This window comes from Colletotrichum fructicola (genome assembly GCF_000319635.2).
Source record: "Colletotrichum fructicola Nara gc5 chromosome Unknown KSG_Nara_v1_contig09, whole genome shotgun sequence".
NCBI classification, from domain to species: domain Eukaryota; kingdom Fungi; phylum Ascomycota; class Sordariomycetes; order Glomerellales; family Glomerellaceae; genus Colletotrichum; species Colletotrichum fructicola.
Genome location: NW_027094059.1, coordinates 3,225,383 through 3,245,327, shown reverse-complemented (window position 1 = coordinate 3,245,327; position 19,945 = coordinate 3,225,383). Strand labels below are relative to the sequence as shown.

The 19,945-nt window shown below is 51.0% G+C and overlaps 8 protein-coding genes across 8 annotated transcripts; 2 read left to right on the top strand and 6 right to left on the bottom strand.

The window, feature by feature from the left end:
• Window positions 1–808: 808 nt before the first annotated feature.
• Window positions 809–2,578, top strand: MFS2-1 (MFS siderochrome iron transporter 1; the record flags this gene model as incomplete). Its single annotated transcript, XM_032022166.1, has 1 exon — window positions 809–2,578. One exon carries the CDS (start codon window positions 809–811, stop codon window positions 2,576–2,578), a length of 1,770 nt encoding a protein of 589 aa, XP_031880817.1.
• A 48-nt stretch (window positions 2,579–2,626) lies between these two features.
• On the bottom strand, window positions 2,627–4,199 carry BOT5-1 (Acetyltransferase BOT5; the record flags this gene model as incomplete). Its single annotated transcript, XM_032022164.1, has 2 exons — window positions 2,627–3,895; window positions 3,957–4,199. The coding sequence occupies 2 exons, from the start codon at window positions 4,197–4,199 to the stop codon at window positions 2,627–2,629; spliced, it is 1,512 nt and encodes a 503-aa protein (XP_031880954.1).
• Window positions 4,200–4,669: 470 nt separating this feature from the next.
• tfdA-1 (Alpha-ketoglutarate-dependent 2,4-dichlorophenoxyacetate dioxygenase) lies at window positions 4,670–5,757 on the top strand (the record flags this gene model as incomplete). The annotated part of the gene is made up of 3 exons (XM_032022163.1): window positions 4,670–4,786; window positions 4,850–5,050; window positions 5,119–5,757. The coding sequence occupies 3 exons, from the start codon at window positions 4,670–4,672 to the stop codon at window positions 5,755–5,757; spliced, it is 957 nt and encodes a 318-aa protein (XP_031880953.1).
• Window positions 5,758–5,864: 107 nt separating this feature from the next.
• On the bottom strand, window positions 5,865–6,433 carry CGGC5_v015229 (uncharacterized protein; the record flags this gene model as incomplete). Its single annotated transcript, XM_032022162.1, has 2 exons — window positions 5,865–5,983; window positions 6,034–6,433. The coding sequence occupies 2 exons, from the start codon at window positions 6,431–6,433 to the stop codon at window positions 5,865–5,867; spliced, it is 519 nt and encodes a 172-aa protein (XP_031880950.1).
• Window positions 6,434–7,455: 1,022 nt separating this feature from the next.
• MRR1 (Multidrug resistance regulator 1) lies at window positions 7,456–8,549 on the bottom strand (the record flags this gene model as incomplete). The annotated part of the gene is made up of 4 exons (XM_032022161.1): window positions 7,456–7,500; window positions 7,562–7,954; window positions 8,009–8,392; window positions 8,454–8,549. 4 exons carry the CDS (start codon window positions 8,547–8,549, stop codon window positions 7,456–7,458), a joined length of 918 nt encoding a protein of 305 aa, XP_031880949.1.
• Window positions 8,550–9,029: 480 nt separating this feature from the next.
• deoC-0 (Deoxyribose-phosphate aldolase) lies at window positions 9,030–9,827 on the bottom strand (the record flags this gene model as incomplete). The annotated part of the gene is made up of 1 exon (XM_032022160.1): window positions 9,030–9,827. The coding sequence occupies one exon, from the start codon at window positions 9,825–9,827 to the stop codon at window positions 9,030–9,032; it is 798 nt and encodes a 265-aa protein (XP_031880952.1).
• A 2,739-nt stretch (window positions 9,828–12,566) lies between these two features.
• On the bottom strand, window positions 12,567–15,592 carry CGGC5_v015226 (Reticulon-4-interacting protein 1; the record flags this gene model as incomplete). The annotated part of the gene is made up of 7 exons (XM_032022159.1): window positions 12,567–13,036; window positions 13,093–13,224; window positions 13,278–13,448; window positions 13,508–13,623; window positions 13,685–13,890; window positions 14,465–14,614; window positions 14,669–15,592. The coding sequence occupies 7 exons, from the start codon at window positions 15,590–15,592 to the stop codon at window positions 12,567–12,569; spliced, it is 2,169 nt and encodes a 722-aa protein (XP_031880951.1).
• A 1,534-nt stretch (window positions 15,593–17,126) lies between these two features.
• Window positions 17,127–18,741, bottom strand: CGGC5_v015225 (uncharacterized protein; the record flags this gene model as incomplete). The annotated part of the gene is made up of 2 exons (XM_032022158.1): window positions 17,127–18,332; window positions 18,433–18,741. 2 exons carry the CDS (start codon window positions 18,739–18,741, stop codon window positions 17,127–17,129), a joined length of 1,515 nt encoding a protein of 504 aa, XP_031880946.1.
• Between the last annotated feature and the right edge of the window lie 1,204 nt (window positions 18,742–19,945).

The window sequence follows — 19,945 nt, the reverse complement described above, 5'->3', positions numbered from 1 at the left end:
TGTTTACAAATGGGGTGTTTTGTGGAATCTTTGGCAGCAGTGAATACCTTATACAAGCCCTAGACAATAGATCCCTTCCGCTACGTCGAACTATGGGTCATATTGCCCTTCAAAGTACTAGGTAGTCGCTTTCAGCCTTACCTCGATACGTGATCTGATCGTGGGGTGTTTCTTGGCCAGATTTTATGTGATGTACCCATGCAGGCCGACATGACATTATGAAGCATGCTTCGTTTGCCACAGTGTTGCACATGCTGTTACCCAAAATCATCACTAGCGCTGCTGTGTTGAGCAAATTTGAGGCTGTAAGCATTACAGCCTACCTGATAGGATTGTAGCATTCTCTGCTCCGAAGCCCTTGGCGAATGTTGTGGATCAAAATCTTACATTTTCCTACGGAGTTTGTGGTCGAAGCCTGCGTGTTCGCCGATTGGGGTAATGCAGAATCCTGGCTCAATCCCCCACGCCGTGCCGACGGCCGGACTAACCGGGACGAACCCGTGCTGACCCCATTGCAGCGGTTCGGTCCTGAAGCACATTTTCCATGTTGTGGATCAGGTCCCGTCATCTTCATCCCTGCTCGGCAACCTTCGTTCACACCACACTTTGGATCCTGCCGAAATACCGTAAGCGTCAGCACGCATCGGTGAGCAGGTTTGAGCAAATCAACAATAGGATTGCAGAAACGAGGGCAGAGTCGCTGAAGGCTTTTTTTACTGAGATTCGACGAAGACATTCATAATGATCCTGTATCTGCCCCGTTCACCTCATCTGCGCCATCCTTCTGATCGTTAGAACTTTCGCCAGCATGGATCAAGAAAAGGACCCACAGGCTGTGCCATCGCCATCGCCGTCGCCCCCAAGCACGACAATCGACAAGACCGACACACGTATCAACACAACAGCTCACATCAATGACGCGTCTTCGGGGTCCGACACCGACCAGCCTGAGGCTCAGACCGGTGTTCAGAACATAGAAGCCGTAACTTCGACATGGACCACATCCTCCTTGGTCATCGCTTATGTGATGATCTGGGTCATTCACTTTGTCATGCTCATGCAGCAAGGTGCCCTAGCCGCCCTTACACCTTTCGTTACATCCGCCTTCCAACAGCACTCCTTGACGCCGACTGTCGCCGTCATCAGTGGCATCATCGGCGGAGTCTTCAAGCTTACCCTGGCCAAGATCCTAGATGTTTTCGGACGACCGCAGGGCTACCTCCTATCCATCTTCATAGCCACCCTCGGACTGGTGATGATGGCTGCCTGCAACAGTGTGGAGACTTATGCAGCTGCCCGAGTCTTTTACACAGTTGGTCAGAACGCACTGCTGTACAGCATTTCTATCTTTGTTGCAGATACTTCATCTTTGCGGAATAGGGGACTTATGCTGGCTTTCACTTCCTCGCCAAACCTCATCACCACATGGCTCTCTGGCCCGATTTCCCAAGCCTACCTCACAGGACCAGGGTGGCGATGGGCGTTTGGCACTTTCTCGATTGTCGTACCTCTCTTCACGCTTCCCCTATTCGGACTCTTTGCATACAATCTCACCAAAGCCAAGAGACTGGGAATAATCTCCAAGCACACCAGTCAGCGGACTACGTTGGAATCATTATCCTATTACTGCCGAGAATTTGATGCCGTAGGACTTTTCCTAATGTCAGCTGGCTTGGCATTCTTCCTTCTGCCCTTCAACATTTACTCCATGCAAGACGAAGGATGGCGATCTCCACTCATCATCTGCCTATTGGTCTTTGGTGTTGTTCTTCTCATAGCATTTGTCATATGGGAGAGAACATTTGCCCCCATCACATTTATCCCCTATTCTCTACTATTGGATCGAACCGTCATCGGTGCGTGTGGGCTCTCAGCCGTTTTGTTCATTAGTTACTTCATCTGGAACAGCTTCTTCAGTTCCTTCCTTATGGTTGTCAATGATCTCAATGTCACCAAAGCCAGTTACGTCTACAACATCTACACTATCGGCAACACACTTTGGGGGCTTGTCGTAGGGTGGATAGTACACCGAACCGGCCGCTTCAAGATCATCACCCTTTGGTTCGCCATTCCGTTACACATCTTTGGTATGGGTCTCATGATTTACTTCCGTCAGCCTGATCAAAACATCGGCTTCATCATCTTATGTCAGATACTCATCGCCATTGCGGGTGGTACCATCATCATCACAGCAGGGCTGGCTGCGATGGCGGCCGCTTCACACCAGCATGTGGCTGTCGTACTGGCCACTGAAGCCATGTTCGCTGAGATTGGCGGAGCCATTGGCCTGACTGTATCTGCTGCAATCTGGCAGGATGTGTTCGCTAAGAAGTTGATGGAGAATCTGCCGACAGAAGAGCTGGCCAATTTCCTGCCAATCTACTCGGACCTCGCCACGCAATTGATGTACCCAGTAGGCTCTGCTACTCGTAAAGCCCTCCAGTTGGCGTATGGTGAAGCTCAAAAAATGATGTTGCTTGCCGCTACTGCCATCTGGGTGGTAGGCTTTGTGGCGACTTTTGCTTGGCGGGATATTAATGTGAAGACTCTGAAGCAAGTCAAGGGGCATGTAGTATAATTGTTCAATTTGTCTCAAGGAGAGAGCATTTATTATCAAAATATGCATTCAGACTGACGACTCGATTTCCTTCTCGATCAGGCGCCAGGTCTTTTCCGAGACCAACATCTGTGCGAGATAGTTGCCACCATGGTCCTTGCCCTGTATGTAGATCAGACACGGTGGGTGCATCTTCATCTTCGGGGTGTTGCACTGCCACACGATTCTGCCTCTCGGCGTTGTCCGGATTTCATCACTGCCACCGTCTTTGATAGCTGGACTGAAGTCAATGACTTCGTGGAATCTCGCCTTGGACACATTAGACACGGAGACCACAAAGCCGTTTGGCTCAGTAAACTGCTTCGTGCTGCCACTCTCTGCAACGGCGTTATAAGTGAGACGAGTCGAGGCGTAAACCTGTGCATCTGTAAGCTGCGACCTCACTGAGTTCCGAATTAGTGCCACAGCCCTGCCGAATGTTCCCCGAAGGAGCTCGAGGGCGTTCGTATTGGTCCAGTTGTAAGCAACAACATTCGAGACGTAAGCGAAGTTTGGAGGCATATCGTTCTCATGAAGACGGCCTCGGAGATCCAGGGCCGTAGAAATAGATATGGGTTTTGAGGTATCCTTTTCGCTCATGTGGGAGCATGCGAGGCGCGACAGCCATGCTGTTAGGATATCCCCGTCACTCAAACGATCCGCGGCCTTCCCGTCTTTCTCAAGATCCTCTTCGGCACGCTTACGTAGCGCTGCCAAATAGGTAGTTGGGATAAAGAGATTCCTCTGGCGGATACGATTCCTTATCAAATACCACAGAATGCCAAAGGTGAACCGGACCACCCCCCAGCCTCGAAGACGCTTGTGCTCCCATGTGAAAGGTTCATCGTAGCGTGGAGGAGATGCTTTCGCAACTTTAGCCATGGGATCTAAGGTCGGGAAAGCCATTGGTGTAACGTCAGACCTACGACCGGCCAATATGCGACACCAATTTTCGACAAGTTCGCGTCGACCCATGCCGTCCGTAATGCTGTGAGGGTAGGTGATCGTCACAAACGTTGCATCAGTGAATGTAATTATGTGGAGTGAAAAGGCAGGCCGGTCTGTGAAGTTGTAGTCGTCGAATGACTTGGCTGCTTCAGGACCGGCAAGAATGGAATGCAAATTCTCGGGAGTGTCGATGATCCTCGGCCCTGCCGTTGTGTGGGGGAAGTACAAGGGGATAGTAGAAGAGAGTGGGTGAAGCTTTACGCTTGCAGGGTTTGGCTCGGTAGTGAAGTGAACTGCTGGGCGAGATGGAGTGAAAACGTCCGGAATGTGAAGCTCAATTTTGCCATCCTTCTGAGCGTGTGTCAGCGTTTCGTAGGAGGAGTCTGATTGAACTGGGAGACTAGAAACCTACCGTCAACCGAGGCCGACCACCAAGTTTCTTCCAATGTCCGATGTTCAAAAGCTCGGTAAGCGAATCGTGAAGCTTATCAGCGTCAAGGACATCGTGAAAACACATCGACCAGCTCATGATCATCATACGCATCATCCACGAGCTATCCATCGCCGACAGCTGGAATACCGTGTCTGTCGGAACGCGGTCCGGCTGCCGACGCTCCGGACCCAACACTGGGTTGAGCAAAGATCGCACTCCCATCTCGACAACTTGGCAGCAACTACCACCAGGGGCTCTGACGTCGCGTTGACTGGCGTGGTTTTGAAGGTTGCTGTGCACGAGAGGGGAGTCAAGTATTATTCTGGCGTTGACAAGAAATTGCGGCTTCTCAACTGGTCCAAAAAAAAAACACATTTCTTCAGCCAGGGGTTGCCCTGTCGGTCAGAAGCTTGTCATAGAGACATCCGACGCATTGGGTGCGGACGTGACTGGGAATGACTCGTGTAACGGTGGCAGTTGAGATAAGGCGAAACTCTAATAAATGGGCGTGGGTCCTACAGATGAGCGATATCGAAACGTGACGAGAACCCGGCGACGATGACGCTTGTAGGCGGTGAAAAGCCTGGGGTAGATCAGGGGTCCCGTTCGTGCCAAGTGAACTCTATGAACTTCGTCTGAACTTTCCCCCAAGCTATCGATATTCTTCTGTAGCTAAAGATCGCCAAGTCATCATGTCTCTCACGATTGAGCTTCTTCATCCCACATTCGCGGCGAGGGTTTTGGGTGTAGACTTCTCAAAGCCGATTCCAGTCGAAACATTGGAGGCGATAAAGGCCGCAATTGCAAAGGTGACTTAGAACTTAGAACTTTGCCCAGTCTCGAGAGGAATTTCGCTGAAACTCCGTGGACAGTATGGTGTCTTGGTATTCCCGGCAACAGGATTGGACGACGAAAGGCACGTCGCGTTCGCTGAACACTTTGGCGAGCTTGAGCGGCGAAAGGACACTGGAGCTCAGTCCCGGCTGAAGATGCCCGAGTTGACTGACCAAGGTAATATTGACGCCAGTGGCAACATCATCGGCTCAGCAGATCCTAGAGCGCAAATCAGCAAGGTAAGCCATGATTTGGGCTTAAGCTCTTCCGCTGCCAGATGAACGGGCTGTGCTTATGACACGCGCAGGGAAATACATTGTTCCACGTCGACAGCAGCTTCAATGCCCATCGAGCAAGCTATTCTATTCTTTTGGCACATGAGATCCCACCCAAAGGAGCCGGTGGCAACACCGACTATGCCGATACACGAACTGCCTGGGACGACCTTCCGGAGCCCTGGAAGGAAGAGCTTCTAAGCAAGAACTACATTGCGAACCACTCCTTTTGGCACTCGCGTAAAACAGCGTGCCCCGAGTTCTTCGCTAAGCTCACGCCGGGGAACCACCCTATGAGCAAGCATAAGATCGCCCAGCTGCACGAGCCCAGCGGACGAATGAATCTCTTCGTTCCATCGCACTGTCACCACATTGATGGTCTGTCCGAGGATGAGGGGAGAGAGAAATTGGATTTCTTGTACAAGCATGTCACGCAGATGAAGTACGTAGTGTCTATTCCATGGACAGAAGTAGGGGATCTAGTGATGTGGGATAACACCTGCACACTACACAGGGGCACGCCAGTTGTTGGCGCGCATAAACGGGACATGCGAAGGGCGACTGTGTTAGACAGCGGCGCCGAGGCTTGGGGGCTGAATGAGAAAGTGGAGAGGGATTTCGCATTTGCCCCTGAGGTAATGGCAGATGTTTTTCGCTCTCTGTCTGGCTAAACTTTAAGCACGTCGGAATATTCACAGACTAAAATGCTACCTGACGAGAATCTAGTTGGAGACATGCTTTAGTGTCGGAGTAAGCGGACGTGCCATGGGCTGGAGACTCAATTTCTTGGGTTCCAAATCCAGCCTTGATCATGTGCACCGAAACAACTCTCTACGAATGGATCACCGAATTCTGCTAGCCCACCTCCAAGTACGCCATTCGGATCGTAGCTCATGGCTTTAGAGTATGTTAGCGAATGCAGGTTAAAGAAATGTGTATGGCCTTACCTTGTTCAAAATCCAGCAGGGCTTGAGTTACCAGAGGGTCTTCGCAGAATCCGAGATCTGAACGACCCATTTGTGCTGTGTCTTCCGAAATGTCGGGTCTTGAGCCACTCATCAAATCGTCCTGAGATGTCCCCTGTAAATCTGTAGAGGGAAGGCTCTCGCAGTCGCGTGTGGTAGAATTACTCTGGGTTGCTACTTCAATCGAGTCAGATGTCCGCTGAGTCGAATCTGAGCTGCGTCCGTGATGTTTATCTGCCGGGCCCTCAAACTGAAGCATCCTTTCGGTTTCCTTTGACATTACAAGGGTCATTAGCCTCTTGAGGATTTCGAAGCCTTGCTCGGCGACGATAGACTTGGCCTTCAATTGAGAGTGCATTGAAACTAGTTGCCGAAGGCCCATCTTTGACTCGAAAGACTCTCGACTCAGCGGTTCGAGGCTGGTTAGTATCGATAGAGCTACCCCGGCTGTGAAGAGATGTAAAGCCACGAATGATACAGCATATGTACCAGCGACCTCGTTGAATTCCGAAGTGGACCCAACCTGAGCTATCTGCAAAGCGGCGTCGCGGCATGCTTGAACAGCTGAGCGGAGAGGTTGAGCATTACGAGAATGTCCCGCGATAGCCATCGTCTTGTAGGAAAGAAGAGGTCGATGCACCAGAATTCTCGCGTTCTCAAAAGCGAGTTTGAGAGAAAGCGATTGGACTCCAAACAGTTGGAGTCGTTTTATTTGGCTAGGAAAGCTACTTCTTAAGCTTTCGGGTATCCCGCCAACGAGGCTCTCTGTTTGTGACTTGGAGATTGCGCCGCCCAATAGAAGTTCCATAGGAAGGTGGTCCCGCCATGTCTTAAGCCTGCCATCCAGTTCGGCAATCGTACTGATCAAAAGCTGCAGGTCAGACCCGCTGGCGTTATCCATCTGGTCTTTCTCTCGCAGTCTTCGTTGTGTTCCGTAAAGGCGAGAAAGAGCAGATTTGACAATTATAGTCAATTCAGCCATAGCTCGTTTGAATGATAAGAGTGTCGCTTTACCTGCTGCTTTCCATTCGTTGGATTTCCAAGACGGGTCCTTCGATCTCAAAGGGTATGGATCAGGTAACTCCACGTCACAATCTTCATCAACTATACTCAAGGGAAACCCGTATAGCATAGAACAGATAGTCTCGGTCTCGTAGATTGACCACCAGCACCGCCTTTTGGTCTCAATAGCCCTGGTCACTGGGTCATCGAAGTCGGGTACTCCGGATCGTTGATCAGCTGCAGTTCGATGTAGGTTGAGGGCCTGAGCAATTCGCAAGCCACAGCCGCATATCGGCCAGGCCAACTCGGGCTCTCCATGGTATAAGTGAAAGCACCCCAAGAGGATGCAAGTCTGCACCGCCTCGATCGACCCGGAAGAGACATAATCAAGTAGCTTCAGTCTCAGTATGGATAGTATCTGTTCTTGCAGTGATGCTGAATCGACGCCTAAACGGACTAGCTCGGACCGTTTTTCGTCGCTCAAATACGGTAGGCTAGTAAGGCATACGCCAAGAACGAGACTGACGAAACCGATGCTTGCTCCTTTAATCCCGTCATCGCGAGAAATACTGCTGAAAAGGTTTTCAAAGCGCTCCTTGAATTCGTCTTGAAAGAAGATCAGAAAGCACCAATGGATCTTGTCGAAGTAATTGTCGATCAACAGCTTTGCGACCTGTTTGTTGGGTAAGGTCATCACCAGAGCACGCTCGGCATCGCTTGACCTCTTGCTTCGATGTAGCCTCGATTGACAGAGCCCAGGAGTATGTGGGCTGGGTCTCAGTGGGACACCGTTTTCTGCTCGCGAAGAGCTTGTGGCAATGCTTCTAGCTGACCATTGGTTCGCAGCAAAGGCAGATGTGTCGGCCTCTCCCGGTGTTGTCGCATCTTGACGTTGGAAAGCCTTTCAGCAGGTGTCAGCGTCCGTCATGAGCACAGAACCGAGTGAAATCAATACCTCATCCATGAAAGTCATCGCTGCAGAGTTCGATGGCCATGATCGCCTACTCCTCTCCACCGGTGTTACCTGCGGGACAGGGGAATCTGCTCCGATGTAAGGACCATCATCTTCCAAAGGTGAAGAAGCCGTCCGCGATGCAGCAATAATGACCGCTTCAGGTGATGCGGGTGATGCAGGCTCCGCCGTATCATTTTCCCCGGTGACTGTTCGCCGACTGCGTTTTGTCCGCCGGAGACTTGCGGTGTCATCCTTGTCTCCGTCCGGTCTGCGGGGCCGGTTCCGGGTGAGTTGAGGGCCCTGGATTCTCCACCGATCGGTATCCTCATTGACACATTCCACTTCAGCTCTGACACAGAGGGTGCAAGGCCGTTGAACATCACACTTGAAAACAATCATGTGGTCAGCTTGTTTCTCTGGTTCAGGGGCAGATCAAAAAAAATACCTTGAGCTTCTGCCGCCGACATCTTTGACAGGCTGCAGAAACCTTCTTGCGTTGGCGTCTTGCCGGTGGATTTGCTGACGCAGCATGCGGTTCCATTTTGATTTTCGGATTGCAATGTCAGTCAGGGCATTGCCTTGATGGATGTAGAAAGGGATGAGGTTCCCACGGTGTTGAGGAGAAGAGACTTCCGCCGGAGCGCTCCGGGTGACGCTAGTCCGTTTCTAGTAATTCTACCCACCGGAACGGAGCAATCCCGATGTAAGACAGCCACAACTCATGCGAACTCATCAAGCTCCGCTGCAATTTTGGGGATACTGATTCCATTAGTGTCATCAGATGATATCATTATTATGTTGAAAAGAAAAGCCCCAAATTCCTTGTAGTGAACAGCCCGTAGGTCGATGTATTCGCCTAGAGTCTTTTATCGACGGGACTCATTTTTTCAACAGTGAACAAAGGAATACGACAAAAGGATTACGTGAAATCGGAGATCTTGTCAGCTGCTTGTATTGGAACCTTGAATCCTATGGTGACAACATCATGTGAGAAAGGTCGAAGCAAAATCTTTCTGTCCTCCTAATAACCTCCAGACGCTGCGTGGCTGATGGGCTTGAACTCCACAGTTTTCGGCTTGTCCGTGATACCTCTAGCAACAGCAGCTTCCATGATCGCAATCGTGGCAGTAGCCCCAATTCGCGTGACACCCAAAGACATGACATGGAGCAGGTCATCCAACGTTCGCACACCTCCCGCTGCCTTGACTTGTACCTCCGACTTCGAATGCTGCCTCATGAGCTTGAGATGCGGCACTGTTGCCCCAGCATATGTGTACAGCCCATTGGGCTGCTTCACAAAGCCGTATCCCGTTGATGTCTTGACGAAGCCAACACCAATGTCCGAGCAAATCTCACACAGCCGGATGATGTGCTTCTCCTGAAGATAGTCATTTTCGAAAATGACTTTGAGAATGGCACCGTGTTTGACGACAGCTTCATTGATCTGGCGAATTTCCTCGGCGACATAGTCCCAATCGCCACCGAGAACCTTTCCGATGTTGACAACCATGTCGATTTCCTTTCCGCCATCGTGAGCGGCGCCTTCGACTTCAAAGATCTTGACTTCGGTGGTGCTGTTGCCGTGAGGGAAGCCGATGACCGGGCAGACCAGCACGTCACTGCCTTCAAGTTCGCTTTTGGCGAGGGGGATAAGGTAAGGCTTTACGCATGCCGTGGCGACATTGTACTTTTTGGCAATGCGAAGACCCTCCAGGATGTCGGTATCGGTCATGGTCGGGTGGAGGAGTGAGTGGTCAATCATCTTGGCCACCTGACCAAGGGTCACGGTGATCGTGTGTGAGGCTTCTGTGCTGCCCATCTTGTGTCGTATGCAATGGTCTTCCTTAATCAGGGCTGAGGTATGTGGTTACTTCAAAGCGATTTAGTGAGATGATTGTTCATTTATACATGTATTTTCTTCCTGTATCCTATTCCGCCAAAGGTAGTCTTGGAACTCATTTCCGGTGGAAGCGTTTCCCAATCGAGAAGATATCCCCGATTGAACGTGCCCCCGACATCGCCAGAACTGTCAAAATAGTCCGTCAGCACCAAAGGTTGACAGTAAAAGCTAAAGAGCAATAGGGCTCGGCTCGTCCTTCCAATGGTGAAAACCTTGCTCGGCACCTTCGATTTCGCTTGTCTTTGATACGTCGAAGTATTGTAGCTCAAGTTCCTTCGCTTCTTGAATGTAATCACTCCATTCGGGTTGTGGGTGGGGTATCAAAGAAGAAGAGATTTCCGAAAATGTACATTCCACAGTTTTCCACGGCTGGTAGTTGCGCATCATCAATCTTAGCATTAAATAAAAATGCAGCTGGTGTGTATACTCTTCATCGCCCGGCGTGAACTTCGGGTCGACTGCCCATAACTACAACCTTTCTCAGGCTTTCAAGGCAAGTTCGAAGATCCCACAACAAGTCAAAAGGGAGTTGCTGGTACTGAGAAGACGTAGGCGGGCCAGAGGATAAAACCAATGTTTGTACATTGCTGAGCCAAGTAGATGTAGTATCAGGCGTCTCTTTGAGCAATACAATCTTCGTAAATGCTAGTCGAAGTCCTAAGAGAGGCTCTGCTGGCGTGAACCAAACGTAGTCTGTGTTCCAGTTGACTCGAGCAAGCTCGTAGTAAGGATTCTTGTACCACTGCGGGATTCGACAGATTGGCCGGACGATGTCTCTCACAATACTTGCCTCTTTGCATATCTCGTCATCGCAGTACTGTTGTGGCTGGTAAGAAGAGTCGAAACGGAACTGAATGCGAGTCCATTCAAACCAGAGGTCTGGATTGAATACGTGTTGCGTATCCCAGTGTATGGGGCGACTGTAATATTCTTTCCAAACTTCATGTCGGATGTCGTATGGCAGCTGAGGGAAGAGATGAAATGTCGTTGGCGCCATAATGAAAGACAATGTGTGTAATGTTGTCTGCGAGTGTAGAGGCCTCTTTCCGAATGGGATGTCCTTTGTTTTATAGGGACTATTCTGTGTGAGTCACTGCTCTGAACATTGTTCTGTCACCTTGGGAGCTTCTGTACGTGCTTCATATGTACCCTACTGGATACAAAGTCTCGCATCGAGCGAGTCATAATTGGTCGGGCGCTTGATGAGGACAGACAAAGTTTAATCGTGGTTCCGTCAACAGTCCATATATATAATATGTTGCCAGTACTGAACCATAACGGTATAGCAAACGTTAGATACCTTCGCTGAATTCCAAAAATTGTAATTCAAATCAAGTCTAATATCCGCAACGGTCCCCAGTCTATTTCAAAATTGTGCTCTTAAGGCAACGCGGTCAATAATAATAAGTCAAGAAAGCGCGATGGGGATTCCATTCAAAACGAAAGACAAGACGCAACTTCCAGGTACACTAGTAAAAAAGGGATCGACGACCATCCTTATTCCCGCATTCCCGTAGGACATCGCCAAACGAATTTCTGAAGCTTTGCTCAGCACCTTCATTTCGCTGACCTCTGATACTCCAGAGGCGTGAAGGTCTAATTGCTTAGCTTCCACAATATACTCACTCCATTCACGCGCTTCTTTTCGCCATGATGCAGATGTCTTGGTGGATTGGCATCCAGTAGTTGGCATTTTACATGTTTCCATCGTGGGTGTTGACGGATCATCCATCTCAACAGGAAGTAACCCCACAGCTCTTGAATATACCCGTGAAAAGTTCCACTTCTGACTGCCCATACAACCTTTCTCAAGCTAGTGAGGTAGGAACGGATACCCCAAAGCAGGTAATGCGGCAGGGTTTGGTTCTTGGTACTGCCGATAAAAGGAGCCTGAAGCACCAGGGTTTGTACGTTGTTTAGCCAAGTGGGTTGAGAATCAAGCGACGCCCTCAGCGCGCCGTTGCAAGCGAAGGCAATTCCACGATAGTTGGATCGAGGCTTGAGCCAGACACAGTCTGTATTCCAGTTTACTCGGAAATGGTCGTGGCTGACACATGCAACAGAAGTGCGCCATCGTCGGAATTTGAACACCGGCTGGACTATGTTTCGCACGATTTCCGCCTCTCTGCAAATGATATCGTCGCTGTTTTCAGCCGGACACTGATTGTCTGACCAGCGGTAGTGACTCCACGCAAACCATAATTCGGGATAAGGCTCGAAAGTCGCTCTCCAATCTTGGGGCTGGTGGTAATACTCTTTCCATATCATATACCGAATATCATAGGGGAGTTTAGGATACAAATGGAATATCGTTGGATGCATGATAAAAGACCGGTGTATTGAATTCTGTTTGCTCCGGAAATCCACATCAAAGCTTTGCAAAATGATAAAAGAATGAGCTTTATAAATGCACAATTCTCCTCTTGTCGAGACCCTAGTTAATATATCACCTTGATAGTGACTTCGAGTTTCTGTCAATACAATGGGGGCGCCCCGACCATACCTGTACGACCCCGACCATCTACCTATATGTGGAGTAAGATAGAAAACTTACTTCTCCGCTCACTCATTTGCCCCCAAAGATGCAGCATAACTGAAGCCCGTTGATGCAGTAGTACATGAAGTACTACATCGTTCTTTCACTTTGTCTAGCGTCTCCTACCCAACCCTAATCACTGTCTTGCCTACCCCTCCTTTCCCGTTGTATACTGTCCCACATGCAGCCTTGATTTCGTCAATATCTTTGAGATTCACCGTGCATCCAACTACCGGCGTAATCTTTCCCTCCTCCGCAAGCCCGGCCAGTGTCTTGAGATCCTTCGCGTTGGGGTCAAGGAACAAATACTCGTACGCCACGTCCCATCTTCGAGCCCGTGTCCTACGATACGTGTCGAAAAAATCTAAGAACAAGCGCCCGAACCACGGAAGTCGTGGATTATCAGGTCGTCTCATCACGCTCGACTGCTGAAGTTGGGTACCAGATGGCTGCGTTGAGATGGAGACGATAAGGCTGGTTGACAAAACCATGAGATGAAGAAAAGACATGGCTTCACCCGTCGTGTCCAAGATGAAGTCCACTGATGCGCGTGGAATCACCTTTGTCGGATCCTCCTTGGTATAATCAATCACTAGATGCTTGCTATTAGCCAGGAAACCGCAAGAAGGCTTGTCATGAAATACGCACCTTGGTCGACTGTGCCCTCTCCCAACAGCTTGGGCACTTGGTCAACCTTTGAAGTCGAGACGGTGGTGATCACCTTGGCGGCATTGAAAAATTTCTTCGCCAGCTGGCAAGCATAAGCTCCTGTTCCACTCACTGTGAACCTGTCAGTGACTTTCTTAGGTTGAGTATCAATAGACAAAACTTACAGCCCGCGGGAACGAATACCGTTTTGCCCGCAAGCGAACCCTGATATCGACATAATGTCTGCAACGCTGTCATGCCGGTCAACGGCAACGATGCAGCATCCTCAAATGAAACGTTCTTAGGCTTCATTGCGACATATTGTTCCGGGCACTTGGCATATTCGCTCCACGCCCCTGTGAAATAATGCGTTATAACCAGGATCCAAGTCCTCCATGCTCACCCAAATGTTTACCTCGATTTGCTTCTGGTAAACGAGAAAATACCTCGTCGTCAACTTTGATACCTTTCACATCTTTGCCGACTTGCGTTACGACCCCAGCGCAATCATATCCAATCTGGTATGGAAAGCTATGCTCAGTCAGATCAGCTAATGCGCATAACGATGGGAGTCAAGGAGCGCTTCACGAACCTCTCCTTTACCGCAAGCTTGAAAATACCAGCCGCTTTCTTCACATCGACTGGGTTGATACTCGCTGCGTGAACCCGAAATAGTACCTCCGTAGGGTCGGAGATAAGTGGTAGGGGTAGTGTGGAGAGTTGGTATCCCGAAGGGTCGGTGTAGCTTGGCGCCGTGATCGCTAACATTGATGAGGCCATAGTGGTATACACGGGAAGCTGGAATACAAGTTAGAATGAGATGAATGCCCATGAAGTTATACGCAGTTGATCTCCCTGAGCAAGTCCTACTAGGGGAATAGTTCGTTGCGGTCGGAGGAATGATTGAGCCGGATGGGATGCGGAGCGGAGCCGGAAATGCAACTCCACTGAGCGATTGTCCCACGCCTGGAACCACAAGGACTAGCGAAGCGATCATTCTAGCGCGGAATTCCGTGTCTCAATTTACAGTGGACGCACGCGAGCAGTGCCTGAAAATATTTGCAGAACCGCAATTCGGCTTTTTCTGAATCCCGTGCCAGTTCTGTCGCGCCTCCGACGGAGCATAGAGCAAAAACCACTGTTCATGATCACTCACGAGCTTCCAGATAGGTTTCAGAGACTTTCTTGGCCATGTTTACGGGGCATTTTGAAGGTAGAGAGAGCCATTTAGAATGCTGGCCTCGGTAAATGCCAAAATAACTCATGACATTAAAAACTTTTGGACCGCGAAAATGCGGGCGAGGATGGCTTTCAACGCTTAAACTACCGCATCATCTTCAGATACTCGCCAAACCAGTCTCTCACCACTGACTGCCTTGTTTCTCAATAACACAATCGCATCCTGTGCTCTTTCCAGCAGTGTCTCGCCTTCCACTATCCTCTGGGGGTTCGGCCGCACGACCTTCTGCTCGAGTAACGTCGGAATGATCTCGCACTGCATCTTGTCTTTGAAGAGTTGGTTCTGGTCGATGTTAGGATGAAAATATTCGTCACAATCGGAATGCATGTATCTCACCTTGAGGTAAAAATGCGTTCGAACGCCCTTCACAATGACTCCCTCCTTCCACTGTCCTTCGGCTGGCTCTGTCATCTGATAGACGGGTGCTTGGATTTCTGTCGGATCGCTGATGACCACCGGCAGCATCACGGCGACTTTGGTGCCCTTGTCCGCCAGTTTTGTAATGTGCCGTAATGATCCTGTCAAGTGCCCAATGCAGTCGATCACGTACGGCACACCTTGCGGTCCAAGGTACTCTCGGATTTCATCGACAACGTGCTTGTCTCGGTAATCGAAACAGACGGTGGCGCCAAGTGACTTCAAATACTCGTGATGCTTCTTGCTCGAGACAACGACGAGGTTCTTGTATCCCCAATGCCGGAAGACTTCGATGGAGTACATTCCCACGGACCCGGCCCCGCCCCAAAGCAAAATCGGCGCGTCGGCCTCCGGAGGGGTCCACCCTTCGGGAATAGGCCACGGTAGCGGCAGGCCGAGATCCATGACGGCGGCCTGGAAAACGGTGACAATGTTGTCGGGAACAGTGACAGCCTCTTGCATGGTCAAGCCTTGCGGCATCTTGCCGAGCAAATATGTCGGTACAGTGATGAGCGTCTGTGCAGCCTTCTCTTTGCCATCCTTGACGTCGCGGAATGAGTATCCCAGAACTTTGTCGCCGACCTCGAGATCGACATGATGCGGGCCGGGGCCAACCATAAGCACCGTACCTGCGAAGGTGTCGCCAAGAATGCGGGGGAACATGTCGATCAATAATCCTCCGTCGGCCTGGTGCAGATGATAAGGTGTCGAAGAAGTCCATTCAACCTTCACAATGACTTCGCCGGCATCGGGTGGATACGTCGGTGCATCGATGAGAATGAGTGGCTCGCGGGGAGCCCTGACGGCGACCGCCGGGTGAATTGCCGGGATTTCGATCTCCATGTTTTGATTCGTTCTTCGGCTCACTGAAGATGGAACTGTCGAGGATGCGTGAAAAGAAGGGAAACTGGGAGAGAGCCGGGCTTAAGCTGCGCAGAAGATGAAGATCGTGGCCCACACCGATCATACGAGAGCTCGAATGCTTTTTATGAGGAATGATGAAGCTCCCCGAAGGCGGAAAAATAAGCTTCGGAATCTGCATTCAATCTAGGGTCCTATGACAGCATTGTGCATGCCTAGTCCTCTCGCTAAAGCTGCTGTGGGATCAACAATCGCTGGCCGTGGGCTGGGCGGATTTCTGCGGGGGCTTACCAATCGCCCTAGAGCTGTCTCTCCTCTCGCCGTGGCGAATGCGATGACAAGTCGTCTCAGGAATGTGTGAGCATTTTTATGTCGTCCGGCTTGAGCAGCATTCGGCTCGTGCGTCCGGAAACCGGATTCGTTGGGACGAACTTCCGTGCTTCTTCTGATGGAAGGATTCTTGCTGAGCAATGCCTTCGGCGCCGAAGAGTGTTGATGGAGATGACAATTGCGCCCAAATAGGCCATCCTCGGCGCCGGTAATCTGATACGCGGAGACTAACTTGAGCTTGTCAACAGAGATGGCACTCCTATTCCTTTCTTCAAACCGCCACGGCGACTCTTCGGCCTGACAAACGGTCCATCGGCGAAGAACGGATCTGCCGATCCCGGCTGTAGCCCCACACGCCCCGCATCTCCCGGCGGATATCGGAGCTGGATCCACAGCTACGCTCAAAATTTCTAAAATGCAGCAAAAAGTCAACTTTCACAGAAGCGCAATGCTTCGGAGCAAAAGAATGTGATCAGTGGGAGGCTTGAACTCCCGGCCTTGGCATTACTCAACACGACGGATGTCGTATTAGTACCACGCTCTAACCAACTGAGCTAACCGACCTGCTGGTTGTGTGAAAGTTCAGAACCCTAAGATCCATATATCGGATCCACTGCGGGAAACCCTGCGGTATGCGGCCACCAGGGGACTTCCAAGACTTTTTCCCCTGTGGCTGTCACCCCTTAGTTTGCAGTAAACGGACAGGCTACCTAGGTAGATCCTCTGGGGCCTATCGCATGGTGTTCTGGTCGCTTTTCGTTATCAGGTATGTACGTGATTGCTGTGCAAAGGCACTCTAGGGTGAGAACCAACCATGACTGATATAGTTTCTAATGTGAGCACTCCCTAAGGTATGTAAAGGAAATGGGTAAGACATGGCGTATTGAGAGAGCCGGCCTTGAATTCCTACAGAAACTCGCCAAGCGCAGAGACACTAGCATTTACGACTGATACCCTCTCATTGATTTGTCCCCTGTTAGACTTCTTCGGCTATTGATGCAGTAGAGGTTCGTGAGGGCATCGGGCACGCCCTCTCACGCGGCATACTCAAGGGAGTGGAAGCCCTATCTCACACGCGAGCCCAACCAGCCGTCATAAACTCAAACTTGGAATGCATGAGGCAACACGCAGGATATTCGCAATAAGTGTTTCAACGTTTCTTTGAATTCATATCTCATAACTCATTTCAGCCAGTAAAGTCCTTCATAGCATCACCAATAGCGTCATGGCCTTCTCCATCCTTGAGGTCCTTGCCTCCTCTCAGATCCTTGTTCGTAGCCTGAATCAGCACGCGACGGTAGCTCGTTAAAGCCGGGGAGCCGCTATCTGTGACTTCCAAGATCAAGTGCAGCAGCTGGCCCTTAGCCTTGGGCTTCTGGCTGATCAACTCCAAACAGGACTTCTCAGGCGGTGGGACAGTGACCTTAATCTTCTTGCCCTCCGCATCGAGCTTCTCGATACCGAGATGCGCAACCTCGAACTGAACAAGCCATTGAGACGCGCTGGGCTCGCGGTACTGCCACCACTTGAAGGTCAGGTTGTCTCCATCAGGGTCGTACGTCTCTGAAGCGTCGAGCTCGATGCTGCTATCGGCCTCGGCTTCAAAGTACAAAGGCTCCAATCCTCCCTTTCCATTGACGACCACGATGGGGTGGTGGTTTGTTGATGCCACATCGGGGTTGAGCGACCATTGCATACGAGCAGCGAAGTCGTTCTGGTAGGTATCACGCCAGCGCCAAATTGTGGCTTGGTTGGAACGGTAGGTCTTGCCGTCTGCGCCCACAACTGAATCCGACATATCACTGTAGTGCTTGCCTCTTTGGCCAGCGTCGCTAGCGTCCGTCAGGTCGTAGCGACCGCCCCATGATCCGTATTCAGGGTGCTCGCGGTCGCCGAGACCGTTCTGGATCAGGTACAGGAAGGTAGGAGTGTCACCCTCAGGGATGAAGAGATAATCCGGGTAGGCAGATCCCAGGGGGCCAATCTGAATGTTCTCCTTGATCCACTGCTTCGAGACCTTGGAGAAGTCGGGACCGCCCTGGTCAAAGCCGTAGTACTTGTCGCCAGAGATACCAGTCCAGGCGGCAAGACCGTACTGGTTCCAGCCGTGGATGGATGAGATATAGAAGATGTCGGGGAACTGGATGCGGATCCACGCTGAGGTATCGTCTTGGTCTGAGATGGTGTATACTCTCAACTTGGCGCGCAGCTTAGCCGCCTCTTCGGGGTAGTGCTTGTCGCGGATGGTCAGGAGGACCTGGGCGAGGACATTGGTACCACCCCAGACGAGCACCCACAAGGGGTCTTCTGAAGCAGCCTCAATTCTTTCGAGAAGGAGTTGGGCACCGTCGGTCAAAGGCTTATCCGTACCTACGCCAGCCATACCATAGACCTGTCCGTAAACGAATTAGCGAGATCCCGAAAACCGAAATGGGAGCTATCTTCCTCTCTGGCCGAAAAGGGGTTCATCGCGTAGGGGGTTGTTTGCGTACCGGTGGGCCCGACTTGACCAGGGCTCGGAGACTGTCCGCTGAGGGATACGGGTAGTCGGGATGCGTGTGCTTGTTAAGGTTGTCGACTGCGCCGGCGTAGGCGTCGAGGATCTTGCGAATGTCCTGGGGACAGACCTTGTTCTTCATCCATGTCGAAGAAACCGCGACGAGACCTTCGGTTTGGAACTGGTTGGAGTAGAGGAGGTAGCGGACGAGGGACTCCGCGTCGTCGGGCTCGTTGGAAATGTCTGTGAGGACAAACACTCTGGGCTTGTTGGGGAAGGTCTGAAGTCTGGTGGTTTGCGCCATCTTGTCGGGTTGTCTGCAGACTATCGTGCAGCCTGCAGGAGTGACGTGAGGGGAGGAGAATGAAGCCACGAAGATGAGGTTACTAGACAGTCCAACTTCGTCGACAAGGGTTTCTCTCAACCGGCACCTGATGATCTGGAATGATGCGATTGTTTTCCTGTCCTTGAGCGAGGCCCTGCAGCTTGCAAGCAATGCGTCCCTTTGTATGACGAGATTGTGCTCACGACGTGTCTTTGAAAGTGGGATGCTAACGATTTCCTTGTTTGGATACCTTCGCCTGTGGTCTTCAGGCCCGAATCATCGTGTGGTGGCCTCGGCCGGATTCCGGTGCTGCTAAATATTCTCCAGGGTGTCAACCCCGCATGCCGATGGCTTCTGGACCTGGGCTTGTCCGGTTTGGGGGTTGTCAAGCGCCCACGCGACTCGTGTGGGGACAAACGTCCAGGATCATTTCCCGAGGCCTCGGTCCGGGGTTGCGTCATTTCGAAAGAAGGAGTTGGATTGGAATAGCTTCACTGACGCGTCTTGAGTGTCTGCGACTAGTTGTGAGCGGTTTTCGTTCCGCACTCATCAACTTGTCTTAGTTGAGTGTTGCAGTCTATTTTGAAAGCCCCTGTTACCGCGATGAAATCTCGTGTCGTGACCTGATCATTTCGATCAACTTCAAGCATCAATTAGATCAGATGAATGCTTAAACTTGGAGACGGGCAGGGCGAACGATTAAAAACATCCAATGTTATGCGGCGTTTAGAGATGCCGGATACGGAAATCCTAACCACTCTCTGTTTCTTCCCACGCGAAAGACGGCACGGAACACGGGCCAACATCGGACAACGGCCACCGCGATAGTGCGTGATCACTGATCGGTAACTCGTGCTTACGCCGCCGAACGGCGCAGTCTGGACTTGACCGACTGTCGACAAAGAATCCGCTTTGTTGTGAGAAGTCTAGCCAAAGTCGGAAAAGGCCCCCGAAACGAATCCACATGGCTGGAAAACGCCCGTCAAGTCGTGGAGAGAAGCCCCCAACGCTCGCGAGCCGGAAATAGCCGGGTTCGTGTGTTTGTGCAACGCACGAGGCACAACAAATTTCTCCAAAATTCCCCTGAGCCCAGGAACCGGTTCTCGTGCGGGGGTTACAATTCCTGCATGGGGAAACCAGAGGCACTTCAGCGGCCAAAGGGTGGATATTGGCCTGACTCCCC